The sequence below is a fragment of the Podospora bellae-mahoneyi genome, chromosome 5, assembly GCF_035222275.1.
Source record: "Podospora bellae-mahoneyi strain CBS 112042 chromosome 5, whole genome shotgun sequence".
Classification (NCBI taxonomy): Eukaryota; Fungi; Ascomycota; class Sordariomycetes; order Sordariales; family Podosporaceae; genus Podospora; species Podospora bellae-mahoneyi.
Genome location: NC_085884.1, coordinates 2832359 through 2852620, shown reverse-complemented (window position 1 = coordinate 2852620; position 20262 = coordinate 2832359). Strand labels below are relative to the sequence as shown.

General features: G+C 53.2%; 9 protein-coding genes and 1 non-coding gene across 10 annotated transcripts; 7 read left to right on the top strand and 3 right to left on the bottom strand.

Annotated features, from left to right (window-relative positions):
• Positions 1–411: 411 nt before the first annotated feature.
• Positions 412–2766, top strand: QC761_506870 (uncharacterized protein; the record flags this gene model as incomplete). The annotated part of the gene is made up of 1 exon (XM_062879908.1): positions 412–2766. The coding sequence occupies one exon, from the start codon at positions 412–414 to the stop codon at positions 2764–2766; it is 2355 nt and encodes a 784-aa protein (XP_062731217.1).
• Positions 2767–3178: 412 nt separating this feature from the next.
• On the bottom strand, positions 3179–3250 carry QC761_0082480. Its single transcript has one exon. It is a non-coding gene; the product is annotated as a tRNA-Cys (tRNA).
• Positions 3251–4580: 1330 nt separating this feature from the next.
• Positions 4581–6959, bottom strand: QC761_506880 (uncharacterized protein; the record flags this gene model as incomplete). The annotated part of the gene is made up of 1 exon (XM_062879909.1): positions 4581–6959. One exon carries the CDS (start codon positions 6957–6959, stop codon positions 4581–4583), a length of 2379 nt encoding a protein of 792 aa, XP_062731216.1.
• Positions 6960–7924: 965 nt separating this feature from the next.
• QC761_506890 (uncharacterized protein) lies at positions 7925–10295 on the top strand (the record flags this gene model as incomplete). The annotated part of the gene is given in 2 exon segments (XM_062879910.1): positions 7925–8070; positions 8081–10295. The coding sequence occupies 2 exon segments, from the start codon at positions 7925–7927 to the stop codon at positions 10293–10295; spliced, it is 2361 nt and encodes a 786-aa protein (XP_062731215.1).
• A 2443-nt stretch (positions 10296–12738) lies between these two features.
• Positions 12739–14207, top strand: QC761_506920 (uncharacterized protein; the record flags this gene model as incomplete). The annotated part of the gene is made up of 2 exons (XM_062879911.1): positions 12739–13483; positions 13550–14207. The coding sequence occupies exons 1-2, from the start codon at positions 12867–12869 to the stop codon at positions 14205–14207; spliced, it is 1275 nt and encodes a 424-aa protein (XP_062731214.1). The 5' UTR covers positions 12739–12866.
• Positions 14054–15205, bottom strand: QC761_506940 (uncharacterized protein). Its single transcript, XM_062879912.1, has 2 exons — positions 14882–15205; positions 14054–14830 (listed from the first exon to the last, which is right to left on the bottom strand). Exons 1-2 carry the CDS (start codon positions 15082–15084, stop codon positions 14320–14322), a joined length of 714 nt encoding a protein of 237 aa, XP_062731213.1. The 5' UTR covers positions 15085–15205; the 3' UTR covers positions 14054–14319.
• Positions 15206–16356: 1151 nt separating this feature from the next.
• Positions 16357–17082, top strand: QC761_506950 (uncharacterized protein; the record flags this gene model as incomplete). The annotated part of the gene is made up of 1 exon (XM_062879913.1): positions 16357–17082. The coding sequence occupies one exon, from the start codon at positions 16357–16359 to the stop codon at positions 17080–17082; it is 726 nt and encodes a 241-aa protein (XP_062731212.1).
• Positions 17083–17748: 666 nt separating this feature from the next.
• Positions 17749–18162, top strand: QC761_506955 (uncharacterized protein; the record flags this gene model as incomplete). Its single annotated transcript, XM_062879914.1, has 1 exon — positions 17749–18162. The coding sequence occupies one exon, from the start codon at positions 17749–17751 to the stop codon at positions 18160–18162; it is 414 nt and encodes a 137-aa protein (XP_062731211.1).
• A 402-nt stretch (positions 18163–18564) lies between these two features.
• On the top strand, positions 18565–19296 carry QC761_0082410 (uncharacterized protein; the record flags this gene model as incomplete). Its single annotated transcript, XM_062872865.1, has 1 exon — positions 18565–19296. The coding sequence occupies one exon, from the start codon at positions 18565–18567 to the stop codon at positions 19294–19296; it is 732 nt and encodes a 243-aa protein (XP_062731210.1).
• Positions 19297–19546: 250 nt separating this feature from the next.
• QC761_506958 (uncharacterized protein) lies at positions 19547–20248 on the top strand (the record flags this gene model as incomplete). The annotated part of the gene is made up of 1 exon (XM_062879915.1): positions 19547–20248. One exon carries the CDS (start codon positions 19547–19549, stop codon positions 20246–20248), a length of 702 nt encoding a protein of 233 aa, XP_062731209.1.
• Between the last annotated feature and the right edge of the window lie 14 nt (positions 20249–20262).

The following is a 20262-nucleotide window of genomic DNA, read 5'->3' as shown; positions in this document are numbered from 1 at the left end:
ACCATTCGAGTGTTGGGCCTCGAAGAACTACTTTTAGGATCAGGGCCGCCAGCCCGGGTCCTCAACAAAGAAGCATGTCACAAAAATAGATTGTTCAACCATTTCAACACGAACAATCCACCGTGTGGATAAAGAGGAACCATGGTATTGTATTCACGCCACTCCACTAACGGCCGCTATAAGTGACAGGGCCATCCTCCACGTGCCGGCCTGAGACTCTTGTTTCCCGTCAAATCGATTTTCTATCTTCATCGTTTTGGGGAAATAGGCTCAGGTAAGACGAGTCTCCCCACACACCACCTACTGACAGCAAATCAACTAAACAGATAATACGGGGCTATTGACTGGCTCCTTTTCACAACTCCCCAACCGACAGCCAAACGATTAAAACTCGGAACGAAACCGTTCAAGATGCCTCTAAAAGACGACGAGGAAGCTCAGAGTAAAGAGGTTAGCCCCCTATCACCGCCCCCCGATCATAACTGGGACAGGAGATTCGACGTTGAGCGGTTGAACTCAGGCAAAGGCGCGACGCCCGAAGGTCCTAACAAGCCAAGTGCGATCTGTCAACGATGTGTGTGGATGAAAGCACAGGGTGTTTGGGAAAAGGCGGAAGAGGATAAACTACAAAAAATGATCAACAATTTTCTCGCCGAGATCAAAAACCGTTACACTTGCCCATGCCCTGGCTGTAGCAAGTACAAGCAACACGAACGCGTTAATGAGAGGGCGAAAGCAGATGCTATAAGGCAATGGACAACCATCCCTTCTGTTTATGTGTCAGAAGACCTCGGCAGGCGATATGGATGCAGAGATTGCGGCCTCAACGAAATCCTTCTGAATAACCGCAGGAGGGACAGGCTGATGGCTGACGCGCAACTGGGCTACCTCAAGAGGCCGAGTACAATAGTTACTGATCGCAACACCAGGCCTGTCGGTGCTGATGCTCCGGCCCAGCCCCCTGACCCTCCTGTTCCAGCAACCTCAAAGCCCTTTATCGACGGATTTCTTGAGGATCTCATTGCGGAGGTCACAGGAAGGAAGGGTGAAAAGAAAGTCTATTCTATTTTGGTCGGGGGTCATGGCGAGCGACGCCCACAGAATGGGGTTCCAGTTTCCAGCGAAGTGTGCGCCAGAAACCAGGAGCATATCCTCGAGTTCATAAGCCAATTCCCGGGGGTCCATAAGGCTATCAAAGCCAGGCCTGCCGTGTTTCGACCAGTTCTCAAGAGCTGGCTCGTATCAACACCTAGCCAGAGTCGATTACAATACCCAAGAGAGCTCTATAAGCTGTGCCCTGACCAACCACTATATGCTTTTCAAGGTTGGGAAGAAACGAATCGGGGGGCACTGGAGGGGAAAAAGGCACGAGTAAATGTAGAATCGGGATCCTCTGCTGGTCCTGAGGTTCTAGCGCCGACATCTGATGAAGTCTCAAAGCCTGCCATAACCTCGAAACCCGTCAAAGCTTCTATCCTCGTCGAGTCCTTGAAAAGCCTTGTGATGCCACCGATTGTACCACCACCTCGCAGAACACCAACATCCGTCAGACCCCCATCACCTATATTATCCCCTGAACCCGTCGCATCCTTGAAAAACATCATAGCCGGGCCCGTCGTAACCGTGACACCCCTCATAGCATCTACACCAGTGATTGCTCTTGAACCCGTCACCTCCGCGCCGGATAATATACCGCTAACCGTCACAACCTCATCCTCTTCCGTAACCGCGACACCCGTCATGAACTCTACAACAGTAGTAACCTCTACAGCCGTAATAGCTCCTGAGCCCGCCGTAACCGCGACATCCGTCACCACCCCCATACCTGTAACAACTCCCCAACCAGTCACGCCCTTGGCAGACATCATACCGCCACCCATCACAACCCCATCACCGTTTGTAATCGCGACCCCGATAGCACCCCCAAACCCTTTCCCAACCACTGCACCCGAGTCTCGCTCACCCTTGGATGCCTTCCCAACTCGAAGACCAGACCCCTTCATCCCAAGCCGCTTCAAACCAGCTCCTCCTCCTCCCATCGCCGAACACACCTTCACTGCCCCCGTCATAACCCCTCCCCCTTCTTTAACCCCAACAATCCCAAACCTCCCCGTCACAATCACCCCCTTCCCCAATCCTCCCATCACCACCCCCTCCCGCCAGCCCCCCACCCCCCGCCCCTTCACCTCCCTCCAACGCCTCACCCTCCTCGACTACCTCACCTACCAAGCCCAATCCAACTTTTCCCTCTCCTCCGCCCTCCACACCTCCCTCACCAATCCGGACGTGATGTCCCCCTCCCAACACATAGTCTTCATCTACTACACACTCCACTACCTCTCCTACTCCCTCGACCAAGTCCGGCAAACCACCTCCATCGCCGAGTCCACCCTCGCCCCCTTCGAAAACCGCCGTTACGCCAGCGAAAAAGTCCACATCCTGTTTAACCGGTTGGAGGCGCTCATCAGGCCGTATGCGCAGTGGGCTGTGCTGACTATTGTTAGGGCTGCCGCGATGGGGAGCAGGTTTGTTTACAGCGGCGAAGATGAAGCTAGGGCGAGGGAAGCATGGGGGATATACCAGGTTTGGATTTGTGGGGCGGGGGAGGCGGAGCGGGAGTTGAGGGAGGTGTTTTTTGAGAGGGGGGAGAAGCCGGAGACGGCTATTCCGAATGAGTGGGTGAGGTTTCAGGGGGAGCTTTGGAGGTTTGGGGTTTGGTTGGAGGAGGGGGTGGGGGGCCGGTTGTTGGTGCCTTTTCCTTGGTGATGATCGTGACTGTAATTTATGGCCTGTGATCACGGCCGGACCGGATCAGGGCATGGAGGGAGATAGAGAAGAAGGATGGGTAGACGGATAGTAATTCATAATGGATGACAGAAGTATACTACCCTAAAAAGTACCCTTTGATGTAACGTGATGTGAATGTTCCTCGGGGAGAACCAGCAGCACAAAACTGGCCAGTATAGCGTTACGAATGCAAATATATAGCAAGACAGAGTGCTCTAGGAGAAGTCCGATGGTAACTGACCTTAAGAGAACATTGATATAACCGTATGAGTCACTGTACCTAAAAAAAAAAACACATCTGGATTGAATTAACACTTACATGGCCAGTCTCAACTCCTGCTAAAGATCCCTATCATGGAGGGGGGGTGAGAGAGAAAAAAAGCAAAAGGAAAGGACTAGACGCGATTTGAACGCGTGACCTACCGGACTGCAGCCGGTTGCTCTACCCCTGAGCTACTGGTCCTTGACTGATTGTTGGAAGAAGTGGTGGAGATTTGACTCATGTGAGGAGGAGGAGGGTGGAGTCTGTGGAGCTGGCTCGGAGGCTGTGGTTCCTTCCGGCTTGGGCTTATGTGGCGCCGATGGGGCTGAATAGACTTCTCACCAATGTGGAAAGCATATTAATGCGGACAAAGCTATCAAAAGAATAGTGAGCTTCAACCTCAAGCCAGTTTCGGAAAGATTATGGTGCGAATGATCTTGCTGTTGAAGGTTGGGGATGGTGTTGTGGGTACCGAACTTGAGTCACGGACAACATCTTAATAATCTTGACTTTCTCTACCCTGATGTAATCAAAGCCAGTGAGATCCCACAGGCTGAATCTACGTTGAAAAATCACGTTACAATGACCAGGTAGCTGTGTGACAAAGAAATCTAATTTCAAGACAAAGCGCTACCCTTGTCTAGTAGTCAGTCTCTTTGTTTAAGGTTTCAAATTGCACATCTTCAGTGTAGACACCTAGGTGAGCGTCCGAGTTTGCATCTGCAACAATTATAGCGTTTGGGGTGCAATGGTGCGCACTCTCTCATGATGACCCTGAACCCCTGAACCTCTGAGCTTCTGACTACCCTGACCCTTGAACATTCTACAGAGTAGGAGGTACAAATCGCACTCGCATCTCAGGCTTCATAAAGAATCCCAAGTGCTTTAGCTTTTTCTCCAAATCAATGCGGCAAGGATTTGCCCTGACAACCTGGAACATCAAATGTCCAAGGTGTCTTTGCCACAAACAATCTCCCCTGCATCCAAGCCAATTCTCTCTCCAAGCAGACTCGTGACCAAGATTGAATGCATAAAGATCATCACGTTCATCCCGCTTATAGACAGGATCGTAGAGTAGATGATCAGCCAGCAGCCATCGTTGAGGTCTGAGGCGGAGAGCATCGTGGAAGTACCGTGGGCTTCTTGCCATGGCGAAGATAGAGGTTTAGACTGTTGTCTGTAGTGATGAGTGTTGGAAACGTGGAACAAATGAACTTATCGGGTAGGCATAGTCCTTTTGGAATATAGTGGCCAACAACTACTACCCCCGGACTAAATCTCGGAAGGCCAGTGTTGTTACTCGGGAACACTCGAAGCCATTCCCACAGACAAGCATGAAGGTAACACAGCTTCTCGATGGTCGCATTGACCGCCTTGCCACCAACCTGCATTTTGCACGTGGCAGTATATGGTACCTAACTCTTAACCATGCCTACAATGTCCATGTTCATTACCATCGTCAAACTATAAGGACTATCATTGCATGTTCCCCAACCCTTACCCACGACGTCTCGGCCAAAGTCTCCAGCTCTCACTGCACATCCTCCTTATCACCGCCCTCAAACCGCCAAGTAACCCTCCCAACCTCCACCCCTTCCCACTCCTGCACAATCTCATACTCCCACTGCCCCTCCCCCTTCACCCCTTCCCCCGGCACCTTCACCACAAGCTCACACCGACTAACACTCCCAACAGGCAAAATCCCCTCCCCAATCTCCCCCCGTCCAAAAGGATGAAGCGGCAGCACCACCACCCCCTTCTCCTCAACACCCAAAGGCGTAACAACCCCCAACCGCCTCGCCAAATCCCCCGGAACCTCCAGTCTAACTTCGCTCCCCACTGGCAACGATCCCACTCCCCTTACCGCGAAGCGTCTCGGTGCATCAAACGCCCCTGCGATTCCAACAGGTAATCTACTAACCCCAGCACCACCAGGCGGGGGGTTGACCACATTGAAACTCTTCCAAGCCACATTATTATTCCTGCTCACAAACTCCACAAACGCGGGGAAAGTACCAGGTAGGACAGGCGCAGGGTCCTTGTCTGTTGTTGCGACTGCCACAAAGGAGTACCCGCCCGGTCCGACGTTGGGGACTTTACTCGCTGGCCAGGCAAGTCTCGGGGACACAGTCAACACTCGACCAGTGGGGACAGCAGAAGGGAGGGTGACTGTCCCGATTAGAGTCCACAGGTTGGGGGTGATGAGGGTTGCTGCCGGGGCGTGGTATACAGTCACCTTTGCATTCTGCGCTGCTGACCCGCCGCGGTTGAGCAACCGGATGTAGATGCTGTGGTCACGCCCCGCGAGGATGGGTTGGGAAAGGGAGGTGTTGTTTTCGTTGCCTGAGCCGGACCCAAAAAGGGCTTGGGGGTTGGAGACGGGGGTTTGGCGGATGATGATGTCGGGGGAGTTGGAGACTGTGCCTGACGAGGGGACCTGGCCGTTGTCGGCGGGGTAGTCTCTTATGTAGAGGTCGGGGGCGAGGTTGATGAAGCGGCCGTCGATGATGGCACGGAGGTTGGGCATGACGCCGATGCGGTCGGTGGAGGGGGTGCTGCTTGGTGTTCCGTTTGTGGTGAGAATTTGGCGGAGCTGCAAGGGGGAGAATTTGTATCCCAGGGTGGAGTTGGCTATGCCTTGGACTGCTGCTGCTGCGCCGACGATGATGGGAGAGGCACCTGAAGTGCCGCTGAAGTAGTCGGTGTAGGAGTTGTCGGTGCCAGAGTTGTCGTCGGTGAAGGTGGTGTCAATGTTTTCACCCCAGGCATAGACGTCGACCCGGGAGCCGTGGTTGGAGTACCACAGGCGGTAGTGTGGTGCGGCAGAGCTGGAGGCGCCCACCATGGTGGCACCGGACTCTTTATAGTCTGGGCTGGAGCGGTTGAAGATGTACTTGCCCGAGAGGTTGACATAGGCATCAAGGTCATACCCACCGTTGCAGGCTGCTTCAATGACAGTGATACCCAGAGCAGAAGCCAGACGGATGGCATCAAAGTTGGCGTCGGCAACGGAGACAGGCCAATAATACTGCCCTCCCACAGGGTCATTTTCCTGAGCTTCAAGGAGAAGAATATCTCCAAAGGCCATGTTGTTCACGGCATCCAGTATGGTGGCCGCGGTGTTGTAGCCTGTCGACCGATGCTGGGAAATAACCCGCCCCTTCGCCTTGGGGACAATGCCAACTCCTCCTATGGCGTTGTCCACCTGAAGCATCTCACCCAACACGGCAGTTCCATGGGAGTAATAGGCGACATTGTACCCCGAGATCAATGTGATACCGGCCGCCTGAAGATCCTCGTGGTCAAGCTTCCATCCCTGTTCCATGTCGACAATGTTGACCCCCAAGCCATCCCCACCAGGAAAGCCCCAGGCATATCGGGCGTTGATGCCAGCCGGTGCCGCATCCAGGTACCCCTGATTTACACTTCGGGGGTCATCGCTAGGATTGACGGCAGGTGGAGGACCGGCTTGAAGTGCGTGGACGCTCTCGACCTCTTCGAGGCGATGAAGCTTGTGGATGAGCTCAAGAGTCTCCTTGGGAAGAGAGTAATCTCCGCCATCAGCAGGTGTTTGAGCGGTCGTCGCAGTCTCTGTTTCGACTCTGGAAAGACGTGACTGACCCTCCAAAGCAACCTCATACCAGACGTCAAAGTTGGGAAGGTCGGCAGTGGGATCAGATGCGGCAGCAGCGGCAATACGACTGAAAAGATGAGCAGGGCGATTTTCTTCAGGGATAAGGGGATTGACGTTGGGAACAAAGCCACTCCGACCATTCTCGGCCCTGTTGATCAGTTCAGCAATGAATGTGGGATCTTCCTGTTGCTTCTTGTGGCCAGCAGGGGTCAGCTTCAGGGCGATTTTGGGAGGCCCAGCGGGGGGTGCTTCAAGAATGGGCTGTTGGGAAGCCATCTTGAGTGCTTCCAATAGATTAGGATAACCCTTCGTTCAAGGCTTCAATTCACAGTCTGTGTTGCTTGTGTTGAGGGTTTGCGAGAGGGTCGTGAACTGGTGGCAAAAGCTAGGACAGCATGCTGGAGTCTCCCGGGGTTCTTATAGACCATCTCATCACCGAAGACGTACATATGCTCCTCGTATGATTCGTATTCACAACCATGATAAAGAGTCTGATGACAAAATGTCCGAATGAGCTTGATCATTTGGTACCCAGACCGAACTTGATGCTGTCCTCAGCCTCCGCCACTATTGATCAGCTTGGCGTTGAGAGACAAATCATGGCGAGAGCCACCGCACGTAAATGGCTGCATTGGGAAAGAATCCGAGTACATCTCTGTGCGACAGACACCTGTCCTATAACAGAGAGCACCACTACACCTTCGGTTGCTAGTCACGCCATTTTTGCAAGTTGTCATAGATGAGCGTGACAATTGCGGGGCTGAAGCCCAGGCATCCAGCCAGATTCTGCTTGCTCTCTAGTGATACTCGATCAGTGCAAGAGGTAGGTGATGTTTATCCCTTTATTAAACGGGCATGGAGTTACGGTGGATGGCCAACACCAGAATTGAAGAAGTAGTTCTGTTAACGCATCCAACATCAAATGAACATCAGCCATATGAATTATGGCGTGAACAACAGCTTCCTCATTGGCCCAGTCTCACCTACCTGTCATATCATATCCGATATCCGGTCTCCCAGTCAAACTAGCTCTCAACAAAAGACAAGAGCAAGTTTTGCACATCAGTGCAATTCGTAAGCTAGACCGGTGGCAGTGTCCGAAGGATTGCAGCGTATTCCCGGTGCCTGGCGTGCTGGCTAGGCTCAGCTACCAAGATAGGTTTACGCCGTATCGACGTCGGCCCGCAAAGCTCTGGCTGTGATTGGTTAAATCGGAGGCTTGTGCGGCGATCAAACCCACGATGGTGGCACAGCACAGCTTTAGCCGCCAAGGTGTTGAAGCGCAAATGTATCGTCAAGAGTATGAAAACACGATTGTCTTCTTGTTGTTATTGTCGAGAGGTCCAGCCTTAAGCTCCTCGTTCAAACGAGACCTTTTGAAGAGGCAGTATGTCAAGCCAAAAGGTTTCGCGATATCAACACCTCGATGGCGAGGATGATCTCGACATTTCCCCCTCACCACCACCCAGACCAGCGCCCAGGCTGCCACCAAGACCAGTACCAGAACTTCCACCAAGACCAGCACCCAAACTGCCACCTAGACCTAGACCACCACCCAAGCTTCCATCCAGACTGGGCAGAAAGCGAGATAGCAAGCAGCCGGAATGGATCCAAATACTCGAAGACGACCTGCTAGACGCCGAAGACAAGGAAAAGAATGAGGAACCCCGGAAACGAATCTTCCACACTGATACCGAACGATCGGTGGGCCAGTTCATGGTCTTCCAGTTCCCAGCAATGGCCATTACAATAGCCCTCTTCGTCTTGCATGGATATCGGATGGAGTGGCCGGACATAAACTCAAACATCTCGTCTGCGCTGCTGGTGGGAGCAAAGATCCACGAGACTCTCATCGTCGCCTCACTCTTCCAGATTCTGTATTCAAATATTCGGCGGAAACTTGTCGGCTCAGAGGGCATCCCCTTTGGTTTCCTGACCGCACCCTTTCAGCTCAGCTCGCCGTTTTATCTCTTCAGCTCTTCATTCTTGGCACCTTTGACACAATTTCACAACCTCACTTTATCGTCAGTCTGGATGGCGCTTATCATGGTAGCCAGCTTCTCCATAGCCACCCTGGCTGGTGCGAGCTCTGGTATCGTGATACTCCCCAAACTTGGCTGGTGGAACATGTCTCCAGATCGCTCTGTTGACCCATACGCGATAGGGCCCCTGTCAAGCATCTACCCCAAGACGATGGACAGGAAAAGCGTCCCAGAATATTGCCCTGCAGCTAATGATACGACCTCCTCGGATTGTGCGCACGCGGGATATGATAACCCCAACAGCATCGACTGGTCCTGGCTGTCGAACATCGCCCGTGGTACTCATGGTCTGCCCACAAACCTGACATCAGGAGGCAAATCGATTGCATGGTGGAAGAGCTCCATGTCACTGCAGACAGTGGTTGGTGCAACCACTCCCATGAAACTGGCCGCCTCGCAGGTTGCGAAGGGATATTCCATGGACCGATCAGACTTTGTGCAGACACGCAGAACCGCCAAACTGACCAGCAGCACCGGAGACTCGATACCACTCAAACAACCCCGGATCGCCATCCAGTGCACCGACCCCAGCCGCCCAAGGAAGGATCCCCGAAAGAGCGAAACAATGGCAGACGCACCATTCAACTTCCTCCTTGACCCAGGACTCTATTACCGCTCCGACCCAACCTTTTTCATCCCTCACGAGCTCCTCGACGAGGCTTACAACTCCAAAAGCCACTTTGGTTTCATTGACCTCGGCCGTCACGCCCCCGTCCAGGCATCAGCCACCTTTTGGACAAGATACAACACCACCGGCACCTCCCTCGCCCTCTGCTTCATCGACGCCCGCTGGGTGGGCTCCTCCGTCTGGTCCTATTCCAACAGCGACCTCCCGTTATTCTCCCACGCCATGACAAACGCCACCTTGAACGCGTCAAAAGACCTGGGTGACATCATCACTTTGACGGTCCCCTGGCTGAACAGCCTGAATAACTCGCTGGATATGTCATCTGATCCGTTCAACTACAAGACACCAAACGGGTCACGTTTTGCCTATGACCGTATCTACGACTATGCGGTCGAGGGCGGGGGCGATCAATTGTATCAAGTGCTTTCGAGGTCGTTGGCGGTGTATCTTGTTGATGCTCTTGCTGAGTTGACGTGGTCGAGGATGCGGCTGGATAACGTTGAGGAGGACCGGAATGATGGGACGACATTGGATTATGCGTTGGTGGGGGCGGATCAAGACAGGCTTGTGTATGAGTATAACTTTGAGGGGTTGTCAGTCAAGCTCGCTTTTGGGGTTTTATTGTTGCACGTCTTGTTGGTGGTGGTTCATTTTGTGGGGACGGTGTGTGTGTATCGCAAGTTTGGGAGCAGCGCGTGGGAGCAGCTAGGCGAGTTGATGACATTGGCGATGAACAGTCGGGGGACGGAGCTTCTCAAGAATACCAGCGTGGGGGTGCACAAATGGGAGGTGTGGAGGCTGATGGCAAGGGTTACTGAGGATGAGGGTCAGGAGCGCAAGGTGGAACTGAGGTTGAGCAGTAACCAAAGGGTTGGTGACGAAGAGGGTTCGGTGAAGGAGGTTTCTGGGAAGAGGCCGACAGCATTTCGAAAGTATGGGTAGGTGATTAAACAGCGTGAGAAGCAGTAAATAAACAGGGGTATATACCTTAACAAAATATAAAATGACATTTGTTTACAGCGCATTAAGCGTTGAATGATGAAATATCCGACTGCTAGATCTCAAACCGTCACCCGATCGAACTGGCCCTCTGAAGCTGCAAATCCACACCACGTCACTTGACCCAGCCGGCGATTACACCTGCCTTGCGTACGGTTGGGGCGAAGCTGAACCAACAAACGTCATTCGGCTCAATGAAACATCGTTTGACGTCCGCCAATACTTGTTTACCGCCCTGCTTAACATCCGGCTCCCTGGCAGGCCCAAGAGGTTATGGATCGATGCGATTTGCATTAACCAAGATGATATCCAAGAGAGGGAGTCCCAGGTTGACATTATGAGACGCATCTATCGGTCAGCCACAGAGGTCATAGCATGGATCGGGGAGGACAATAGTCCCCAAGATGCGCGAGGAATGGCCTTTTTGCAACAGTTGAGGGTCCGGACCGGTTGCACAGGTGATTAGCCTCGGGGCTTGGTGAAAGCCACGGCCAAGCTTGAGCCGGAAACCTTCCTGTGGCTACTCTCCACGGCCTCTTCTGGTTTTTTCACCAGCCCCTGGTTTGACCTTCTCTCGATCTTTGAGCGGCCTTGGTTTTCTCGTATTTGGACTGTCCAGGAAGTCGTGATTGGGGCGGTCAGTGGGGGTATGGTGCGGCTGTCACGGAATAGAACATCTGCTATTGCGCCGTCTTTATTCTGCTCCATGCTACGGACGCGCTGGGAAATCTTGCTAAACTAGACATCCTGGACTCCCATGGCTTACAGGGTCTTGGTCTTCAGATTTACCATTGGCAACGCCTGATCGCTGCCACCAAGAAGATTCATGTCGTCGGCCTGTTTACATCATAACGCTTGCTAAACCACCGTCTAGAGTTGCTCATGGGTCAACGCTTGCAATCGCTCGAGAAGGCCGTGAAGAAGAATTACCCTGGGCGAGAATTCGAGACGTGGGGCGGAATAACCCGGCAAGAGCCCCGAGAGCAATCCAATGTTTGGGCCTGAAAAATGTGGACGGTGCCTCGCAACTGACGACGCTCTCCCTTTCGGATTATGACGACAGATGCAAGACGCCCAGATGCTGTCATTAAAAAGAGGATGCCAAAATACCTCCCTCCGGAACAAGCATACACACCTACTCATTCACAACAGATACTAATATCATCCAGCGACCGCTGGTCCATGTACGAATTGTTCAGCTGCTTCCGCGGCTTTGGCGCCTCCGATCCTCGCGACAAGGTCTACGCATTACTAGGCTTGGCCCAAATCGAACACGTGCTTGATCCCCTGTCCGCGGCTCATTACGATACAACTTTCACTCTTTTTGATGTCATATGGGACCTTCTTGACGTTGAACTGACTTGCAACAAGAGTCTCCGATTCCTCCGTGATTGCTGCGGCATCGAAAAGCCCGAGGGCGTCCCGTCATGGATGCCGCTCTGGGATCATCGCGGATCTCCACCTTCGACTATTGGCCAGAACCCAAGGGGGCTATTGGACTACTCTGAAGAGGAGCCACACGTTGTCTTCAAAGCAGATGGTGAAACCTATGCAGTTACCAGGATGATCAAGGATACCAAACAGCTCGCTATCCAAGGTTTGATATCTGGTATTATCACAGGCACTGGGGATATGCTCGACGCCAACACGCCTGATCGGGTCAACCCGGCTGCACGTCGATTAGCGTGACGGAGAAAGTGGGCAGAAATGATAGGGGTAGATGCCCTTGAGGAGTTCACACAGACACTGATCGAACTCCAGATAGCTGGGCAGATTGCCGGGGAATAACCAGCAGCTCTGTTCGCACATTTTTTTGGGGAGCAGATCCAGGAGAAAGAATTCCTGGACAGCCGCTTCTTTGAAACGATGATGGTGTCTGTATCCAGCCAAGGTTTTAACTACCTTGTTGACCGACCTGTCGGGACCGATCAAGTTGAACCTGAAGCTTCTCTCCCAGATATCTGCCGGCGCTGGAATCACCCTCGAAACAAGAACGCCAATGAAAGGATTGCTGCGGTTTCCCACGGCCGAAGATTTTTCACTTGCCGGACACAGCGGTATACAGAGGGAGAAGATTGCATGGAATTCGGCTTGTGTCCAGGCAATGCAGAGCCAGGCGATACAGTCGCCATGTTTCTTGGATCAGGAGTGCTGCATGTGATCAGACCTGCGGGTCTTGATGGGGATGGGAATCCATCCACCATGGGGCCTCGTGGGAGAGGCATATGTTCACTCGTGGATGAGCGGCCAGCTCCTTAAAAGGATCCGTAAACCTGAAAATCCTGGGATATTGAAGACTGAGGAGATATGACTTCGGTAGCATGCCGGGGTGTTACACAACTGCCACCGCTAACCTCCTATGGCCTAAAGCGCTAGCGCCAGAACTCAGCCCCGAAGGCTGTCAGCCCTCAAAACCCGACTTGCATTTTCACTTCAACCACACACTCTCTCTTTCATCAATAACCGAACCATCACACCCAACAACTACCTGGGACCTCGATCCGCACCCCAAAAATGTCACCCATCCCGTCCCTCCCCCAAGAAGCCATCACCACCCTCCTCAACTTCACCCTCCAAGACCGCATCACCGGCTCCCTCATCGGCTCAGCCCTAGGCGATACAATAGGCCTCTACACCGAGTTCCTCTCCTCGACCCAAGCAGCGACATCTTACCCCTCCCGCACCTTCACCCTCCACCCCAACCCCACCCCCTTCCACCTCGACCGCCACCGCGCCCCTTTCACCCCAGGCCACTGGACAGACGACACCGACCACTCCCTCCTCCTCCTCCTCTCTTTTTTACATCAGTCCACACCATCAAGCCACGTCTTCCCTACGCAGAGTGATTTCGCCTCCCGCTTGAGAATATGGGCTTCTCAGGGGTTCAAGCCGTTGGGGACGATGCCGCTCGGATTGGGGAGGTTGCTTGGGACTGTGTTGGCGAGCAAGGGGTTTGCGGAAGAGCCGGAAGAAATCGCGAGGGGGTACTGGAGGGGAACCAACAGATTTGCTGCGCCGAATGGGAGTTTAATGAGGACCCATGTGTTGGGGTTGGTGACGGTTTGGGAGGAGGAAACTAAGTGTTTTGAGTTGGGGGCGGAGATTTCGAGGGCGACGCATGTTGATCCTAGGTGTGTGGTTGCTTGCGTTGTGGGGAGTGGGTTGGTCAGGGAGTTGGTAAGGGGCGAGGTGACGAGGGGAGAGGATATTGACGGGGTGATTGAGAGAGGGAGGAGGTGGTATGAGAGTGTAGTAGGGAGGCGGGAAGAGGATCCGGGGGTGGATTGGGAGGAGTTGTGGAGGGTTTGTGATGGAAAAGATGGGCTGGAAGGGTTGAGGTTGGATGATGGGGCTTCGATTGGGTTTGTCTATAAGACGTTGGGGGCGGGGGTGGTGTTGCTTAGGATGGCCATGGACAGAAACTGTGGGGTGCTCGACCGATCAATGCTTTTTGAGGAGCTAATCACGGAGCTGGTTATGAAGGGTGGAGATGCCGACACAAATGCCTGCTTTGCTGGAGCGTTGCTTGGAGCCTATCTGGGCTTTGCTGCGTTGCCAGATCACTGGAGAAACGGCATGGTACATGGAAAATGGCTGGTTGGCAAGGCGGAATCCCTGTGTCAGGTTCTTAACGTGAAGGATGGTCAGTACAACGGTCAGGAAGATGCTGATACTGCCCCTCTTGGGGGTAAGCCGGAGATCAGCCAGCAGGATATGGAAGCGAAGTGGATGGTGTTTCAGCAGGAAGTAGTGAGGAAAATGGAGGAAGCAAAGAAGACCGACGAGACCAAAAATACGGAGCCCAAGTCAAAGTCGGCTTGGTCTGTCCCCTGGAAGAAACCAAAAAAGCCGTGATCGCAACAATCATGTCCAAACCAAAACATGCCTCTCCCTAAGGTCTATCCACATGCAGCTTCCAACTCGAACGCTATACTCCAACTTCGCTTTCCAATCAACCATCACCACCTTACGCACTCTCCCCGATCCTTTCGCCCCTCTCCCACCTTTCCTTCGCCTCATCCAACCTCCTCACAATCCTCGCCGGGTTACCAACCACAACAACAAAATCAGGCACATCCTTGGTCACCACACTCCCCGCCCCAACAGTAACCCCCCTCCCAATAGTCACACCCCCCAAAACAGTCACACTTCCCCCAAACCAGCAATCCTCCCCAATCACAATCGGCTTCCCCGCCTCCGGCCCCTTGAGCCCATTCCTCTGAAACGGATCAAGAGGGTGAGTAGCGGTATAGAACGAGCAATTCGGTCCAATCAGCGTCCTTGACCCAACGGTGATAGTACAAGTATCCAGCCAAGTGGAGTTGTAGTTGATGTAAACTTGCTCCCCAAACTTGAGGTTGAACCCCATGTCGACCTTGATGGGGCCGTCAATGTAGGGGTAGGCGAGGGTGAACTGGGCTTCGTCCTGTGTGGGGTCTGCGAGGACGGGGGGGTTGGGGGTGTCGTCACAGATAATTCTATGGGGTGAGCCAGTATCAGGGTGAGAAAGGGGAGTGGGGGAGGACTACTTTTTCCACAGCTCAACCATTTGCCGCCGGGTGAAGTCAGCGCGGGAGCCTACGGCGTTGAAGTCGTTGCAGGCGGCGATGCATTTTCTGCGGGCGCTGGAGATGTCGGGGTGGAAGGCGTAGTAGAGCTCGCCGGCTTCCATGCGCCGTTTGTTTTCGGCGGGGTCGAAGTCGGGGTGGCCTGGGGGGACGGGGGTGGACATTATTATGGTGGGTTGGAGATAGACTTGGTGAGAAAAGAATAGTGAGATCTTCCAACTGATTTCAAGTTGTAAGTGTGAATGTATTCACCGTTTTATGCTCTCATATGGTGGCTTGAATAAACGCGGGGTTGTGTTTGGGCGGTATTAGTTCGGGTTCTAAAACGTGGCTATCGGATGGCGGGGCCGAGGTGCGCCGACTGTGGCGGAGCTGCCGGTTTGGTGTTTGTTATTTCTCCACACTGTTGCGGGAACCCGGGCCGCATGGTGCTCATGGCGGAGTACGTCCAAGAAAAGGGAGCCCCTGAGTGGGAACAAACAGTTGACGATTGTCCAAATGATCGAGTCCGAATATCCATTGATAAGGAGGCCGACTGCAAGCCCCGAACCGTTTGCGTTCCTAACTGTTCAAAAACTGCTCCTAAAGTATCGCGTGTATGGTCAAGGGCAAGTTTAGTCAAACATCGCTTTCTCGCTCTCATGCAACCCTATCAATTCATTCAGCGACTATTTCAGATTGACACAGAAATTGAAAACTTGCAACAAGACGTTATCAAAGTTCAGAAAGACCCTAGTCTCATCAATTTAGCCGTTGGGAAGATTGGCGCATCTAAGTCCTGACCTCCATCAAGGTTGTTGGTCGGGAATCTGGCCATAGCTGCGCCTTTTTGAACCTTCACCCCTTGCAGCACACCATTACCAGCGAGCACCTTGGCCATGTTTCATAGGGCCTTATTTAACACATCGCAAAGCCAACGGCACAGCGAGCGGCCCAGCATCCCGCCCAGCTTGCCGGGACACCGGCGATATCCCCACAAAGCGTGACCTCGTCTGAACTATCCCCTGAAACAGAGACAGGCCAGATGGGTGCCAACTAGTGGTCTTTTCCTAAAAGACAAGAAAGTTAACCAATGATACTGCTAGACACCTTGCATCCTTGCCTTCTACAAGGACCATATTTGACCCACCCAAGCACTGGACGAATGTTTTCTCAGCAGTTCGCCGCATTGCTGACCTCATTGTGCTCCCGAGGCCTTGATGTCCTGGCCGTATTGACCTATAGGTCACCATGGATTCTTTACCGACTGACAGTCGATGATTGAATCTTGGAGATATAAAGAGGTTCTCTTGTGCACGCACGATTATTATCCCAGAATTCATTCATCCCAACTCATCAGATCCGTTTGTTGTGGCAATACAAACAGCCATTCCTTTTCTAGTCAAAGCGCTTGCGCCAGCCGTTCCTTTTCAACATCACAGCAATTCTGCCCAAAAATGCTTTTCAGCACCTCAACACTCGCCGCCTTACTGGCATTCACCCCCCTAATCTCCGCCCACGCAACCATGTTCGGCGTTTTCGTCAACGGCCAAGACCAAGGCGACGGCCGCAACAAGTACATCCGCTCCCCCAAAACCAACGACCCCGTCCGCGATCTCCAATCCCCCGACATCGTCTGCAACACCAACGGCGGCACCCCAGCACCGGACTTCGTCTCCGCCCCAGCAGGAGCCACCCTCTCCTTCCGCTGGTTCCACTTCCGCCCCGAAGACCCAACCGACATCCTCGACCCTTCCCACAAGGGCGCCATCATCACTTACATCGCCCCCTTCACCGAAGGCAACGGTGCTCAGCCCATCTGGTCAAAGATTGCGGAGGAGGGCTTTGAGAATGGCGAGTGGGCCACCATCAAGATGATTGCCAACAAGGGGCGCGCCGACTTCAAGCTGCCTGCTAGTTTGGCGGCGGGGAAGTATCTCATTCGGCAGGAGCTGCTGGCGCTGCATATGGCGGATATCAACTTCAAGGTTGACAACACGAGGGGGCCAGAGAGCTACCCTAGCTGTGTTCAGGTCGAGGTTACGGGCGGGGGGGAGGCGGTGCCGGACCAGGATTTTGACTTTAATAGGGGTTATACGTATGATGATCCGGGGTTATTTTTTAACATTTATGTGCCGTTTGACAAGTACACGCCGCCTGGGCCGCCGGTGTTCCAGGGGTGAGGGTTTTATGCGGGTTATTGTGGCGTATTCTGGGCAAGGAACGGGGGATGTCGGTACATTTGAAGAATTTTATACTACAAAGAGGTAGTAGTTTGTGTCTTTTTCAGTCATTTAGGCGTGCCAATGTAGTTTACGATCTTTTGCGTTTTCTTTTGATATTCAATCTGAGAATATGTCCACCGCTCAGGCGGAGATAAATGTCGGTTTCATGTTCACAACATATTCCCAGTTATTTTTGTGTATCTAAGCCAGCAGTGAGAGGGTGTCACAAGACCCTTGACTTTTGCTTCTGTCTTATTTCTTTCCTTTTGAATTGCATAACCTGATGTTTCAGTGACTCAGTCCAATATGATGGCACAAAACTGGAGCTGAGTACCGCGCAGCGCTCGTCACACCGAGTTAATATCGATATAAGCATCAAGAATCTGAGTTCGTGGTAAGATGGTGTTCAAACCAGAGTGTTTGTGACATGTGTAGCCAGATAACGATGTCTTAGAGTACCTTATTCGAATCTAACAGACAGCTAGAACACAGTTTCGAGCAGTTAGATATCAAAGGATAAAACCCCCTTCCCCCCACCTAGGGATTCAGTCCATAACCGCATCATCTTCCCCTTCAACAACCACAGCAAACCACTTAGATCCCGAGCATTTTTGCACGGTCACAATGATCGCCATCAACCTCGCCGCTCTTTTCTTCCTCTCAAGCCCCATCCTGGGCGCAGTGATCAACACGGACTCCAGTATCCGTGCTCGATCAAAGCTCATAGACCCAGCCGTGGTCTTCGACACCTGGTCCGACACCCGGACGTGCAACACCGATGGAAAGAGCAGCTGGACCAACTCCGACCAAGGCTGTTTCTCGCTTCCTGGGCAGTCACTCACTGTCAGGAGCATTGCTGATACTTGTCGCAGTGAGTACCTCTTGTTGTCCATATCTATAAAAATACTGCTAATGGTAGGTTCGTACCTAGCTTTCATCTATGGAGACACGGATTGTAGTGGTAGCGAGATGCAGGTGTACCCTGGGACCTGCTACGACGTTCGGACTTTTCATACTCTCAAGACTTTTTGTAACTGAGGGGTGGCGTTATCTTGCGTCGGGAAGGAAGAGAATGATGTGCCTTATGTTACCTCATAAATGCCAGCCAATTCCAGCATCTCAAAAGCTTGTGATCTTAGAATATGCCAGGTGAACCTCATTCACGTTCGAGGAGGGGGATAATACGGGGATAACACGGGATATGGCCGTTCTGGTCAGGGGGTTGGCTGGGACTGTGACCTCGGAAATTGCCCTGTGAAAGCCTTGCCAAGAGGTGCTATTGAGCGTGTTATGCGCGGGCCTTCTGCCGATGCAACCTAACGCAACAGACAAATATAACGGATGTCGTTCCCGTAGAGAAGACGCGTCTGGAATGCCTCATTCTGTCTCCTGTCGACCTTGAATAACCCGCTGAAAGTTTGATTGAACAACCAACTCGTAATGCGCCTGTCAACATATTCATCTCTCCCCGTTCTGTGGGGCGTGTTCACAACCCCAGCACATGCCAGTTGGCACGCCATCCTCCCTCGTCAAACCGAAGCAATTCCGACGCCAACACCCACGGAAAACTTCGAGGCTGTGGAGAACTGTCTCTTCACAAGCAGCTCAATTCTTCGCAGCTACCCGACGGAACCACCTGTCCTCCGGCCGTACGGCGAAAGTGCGGCGAGTGAAGGTGCGAATGAGGCCTTGTCTATGAGGACACCGAGGGACTCGCGGGGAGAACTTGATCACACATCGGTGTGTTCGCTGTACCTTGGTATTCCAACTCGAGAATTGACAATGCTCCCCTCCGAGCTCAGCACCGTGTTTTCAACCTATCGAGAAGCAAGGTCGTCATGGATCGCACAGGCCAAGCCGCAACTGAGCGAGTTCTCCGAACGCTGTCTGGAGGTGCTGGGTACCAAAACAGTGGTGGATTATCTTCAAGAGTTTGCCACGGGCCTGGAAGAATGCCTGACAAACATGGAGTTGTTGTTCGGCACGTTTGTTCCTACTACTCCGACCGACAATGGCGGGATTGTTTGGACGGGTGACTGGGAGCGTGTGAGCACGCCAGTGACTACTACTTCGAGAAGCTCGACTGCTGCTGGAGCTCGCGAAACGGCATATATGGTGCCTGTGCTAGGAGTTGTTGGTGCGGCGGCGTGGGCTGGTGCTGCTATGGTGTAAGGACGCCAAGCACGGGTAAAACAAATGGCAGCCTCGGTCTCGATGGTTATATTCAACCCTGATTGTGGCGCGATGCGGGACCGCTCGTTAAATCCATTACTCACAACCACATGGATGGTGATCCTACCGCCACGACCCACCTATTTCGGCAAATTCCCTTAAAACCGCGAGCATGAACCACACTGCTACCTCACCGGCCATCACCCATACTCTTCTCAACCGAAACTTTCCAATTTGAACACCACCCAAGATGAAGCCCGCCACAACCCTCCCCTTCCTCACCGTCGCCACGGTGTCCCCCAACCTCCACCAACCCCAACCCAGACAAGAAGCAACCACCGCAACAGCCTCGCCAACACCAACCCGCACTACCACATCCCCCTGCGAGCAAAGCTACTCATCCCTCAACCGTGACCGGCCCACCCAACACCCCGACCTCATCCCAAGCATGCTAGACGACTTCTCCACCGGCCAATCCACCATTACCGACCTCAGCGCGCAGTGCTCCTGGGCGCAAAACTGGTCCCGCACTGCAGCCGGCACAGTCATCAGCAGCTGGAACGCGGCGCACAGTTCCTGGATCTCGAAGCACAAAGTTGACGTGACAAACTTCGCGGTTGAATGTGCGACTGTGTTTGACGAAGTGGACACGGTAGCGATAATGCTTGCGCTTGCGGCTACTGATGTGGGGGGGTGTGTTACTGCGCAGAGGGCGCTGAATGGCGAGTTGAGTCCGGGTGGTTTGGTGGAGGTTTTGGGGGCTGCTCCGGCTGGGAGTGCGGGTGGTGATGAGGGGGATGATGGGGAGGAGACTGATGACGATGGGGAGGGGGGGACAAGTACCACTGGCACGACGAGCACCAGCACCGCTGGAGCAGCAAGGGAGACTGGTTATGTGATGGGTGTGGCGGCTGTGGGGGTCGCTGTTGCGGGTGTGATGGGCGGCTTGTAGAGGAAGAAGATCTG

Coding starts and splice junctions, on each gene's coding strand:
- QC761_506940 (XM_062879912.1), bottom strand. CDS start 15,084: ATGTCCACCCCCGTCCCCCCAGGCCACCCCGACTTCGACCCCGCCGAA. Junction 14,831..14,881: donor ATGGTTGAGCTGTGGAAAAA/GTAGTCCTCCCC, acceptor CTCACCCCATAG/AATTATCTGTGACGACACCC.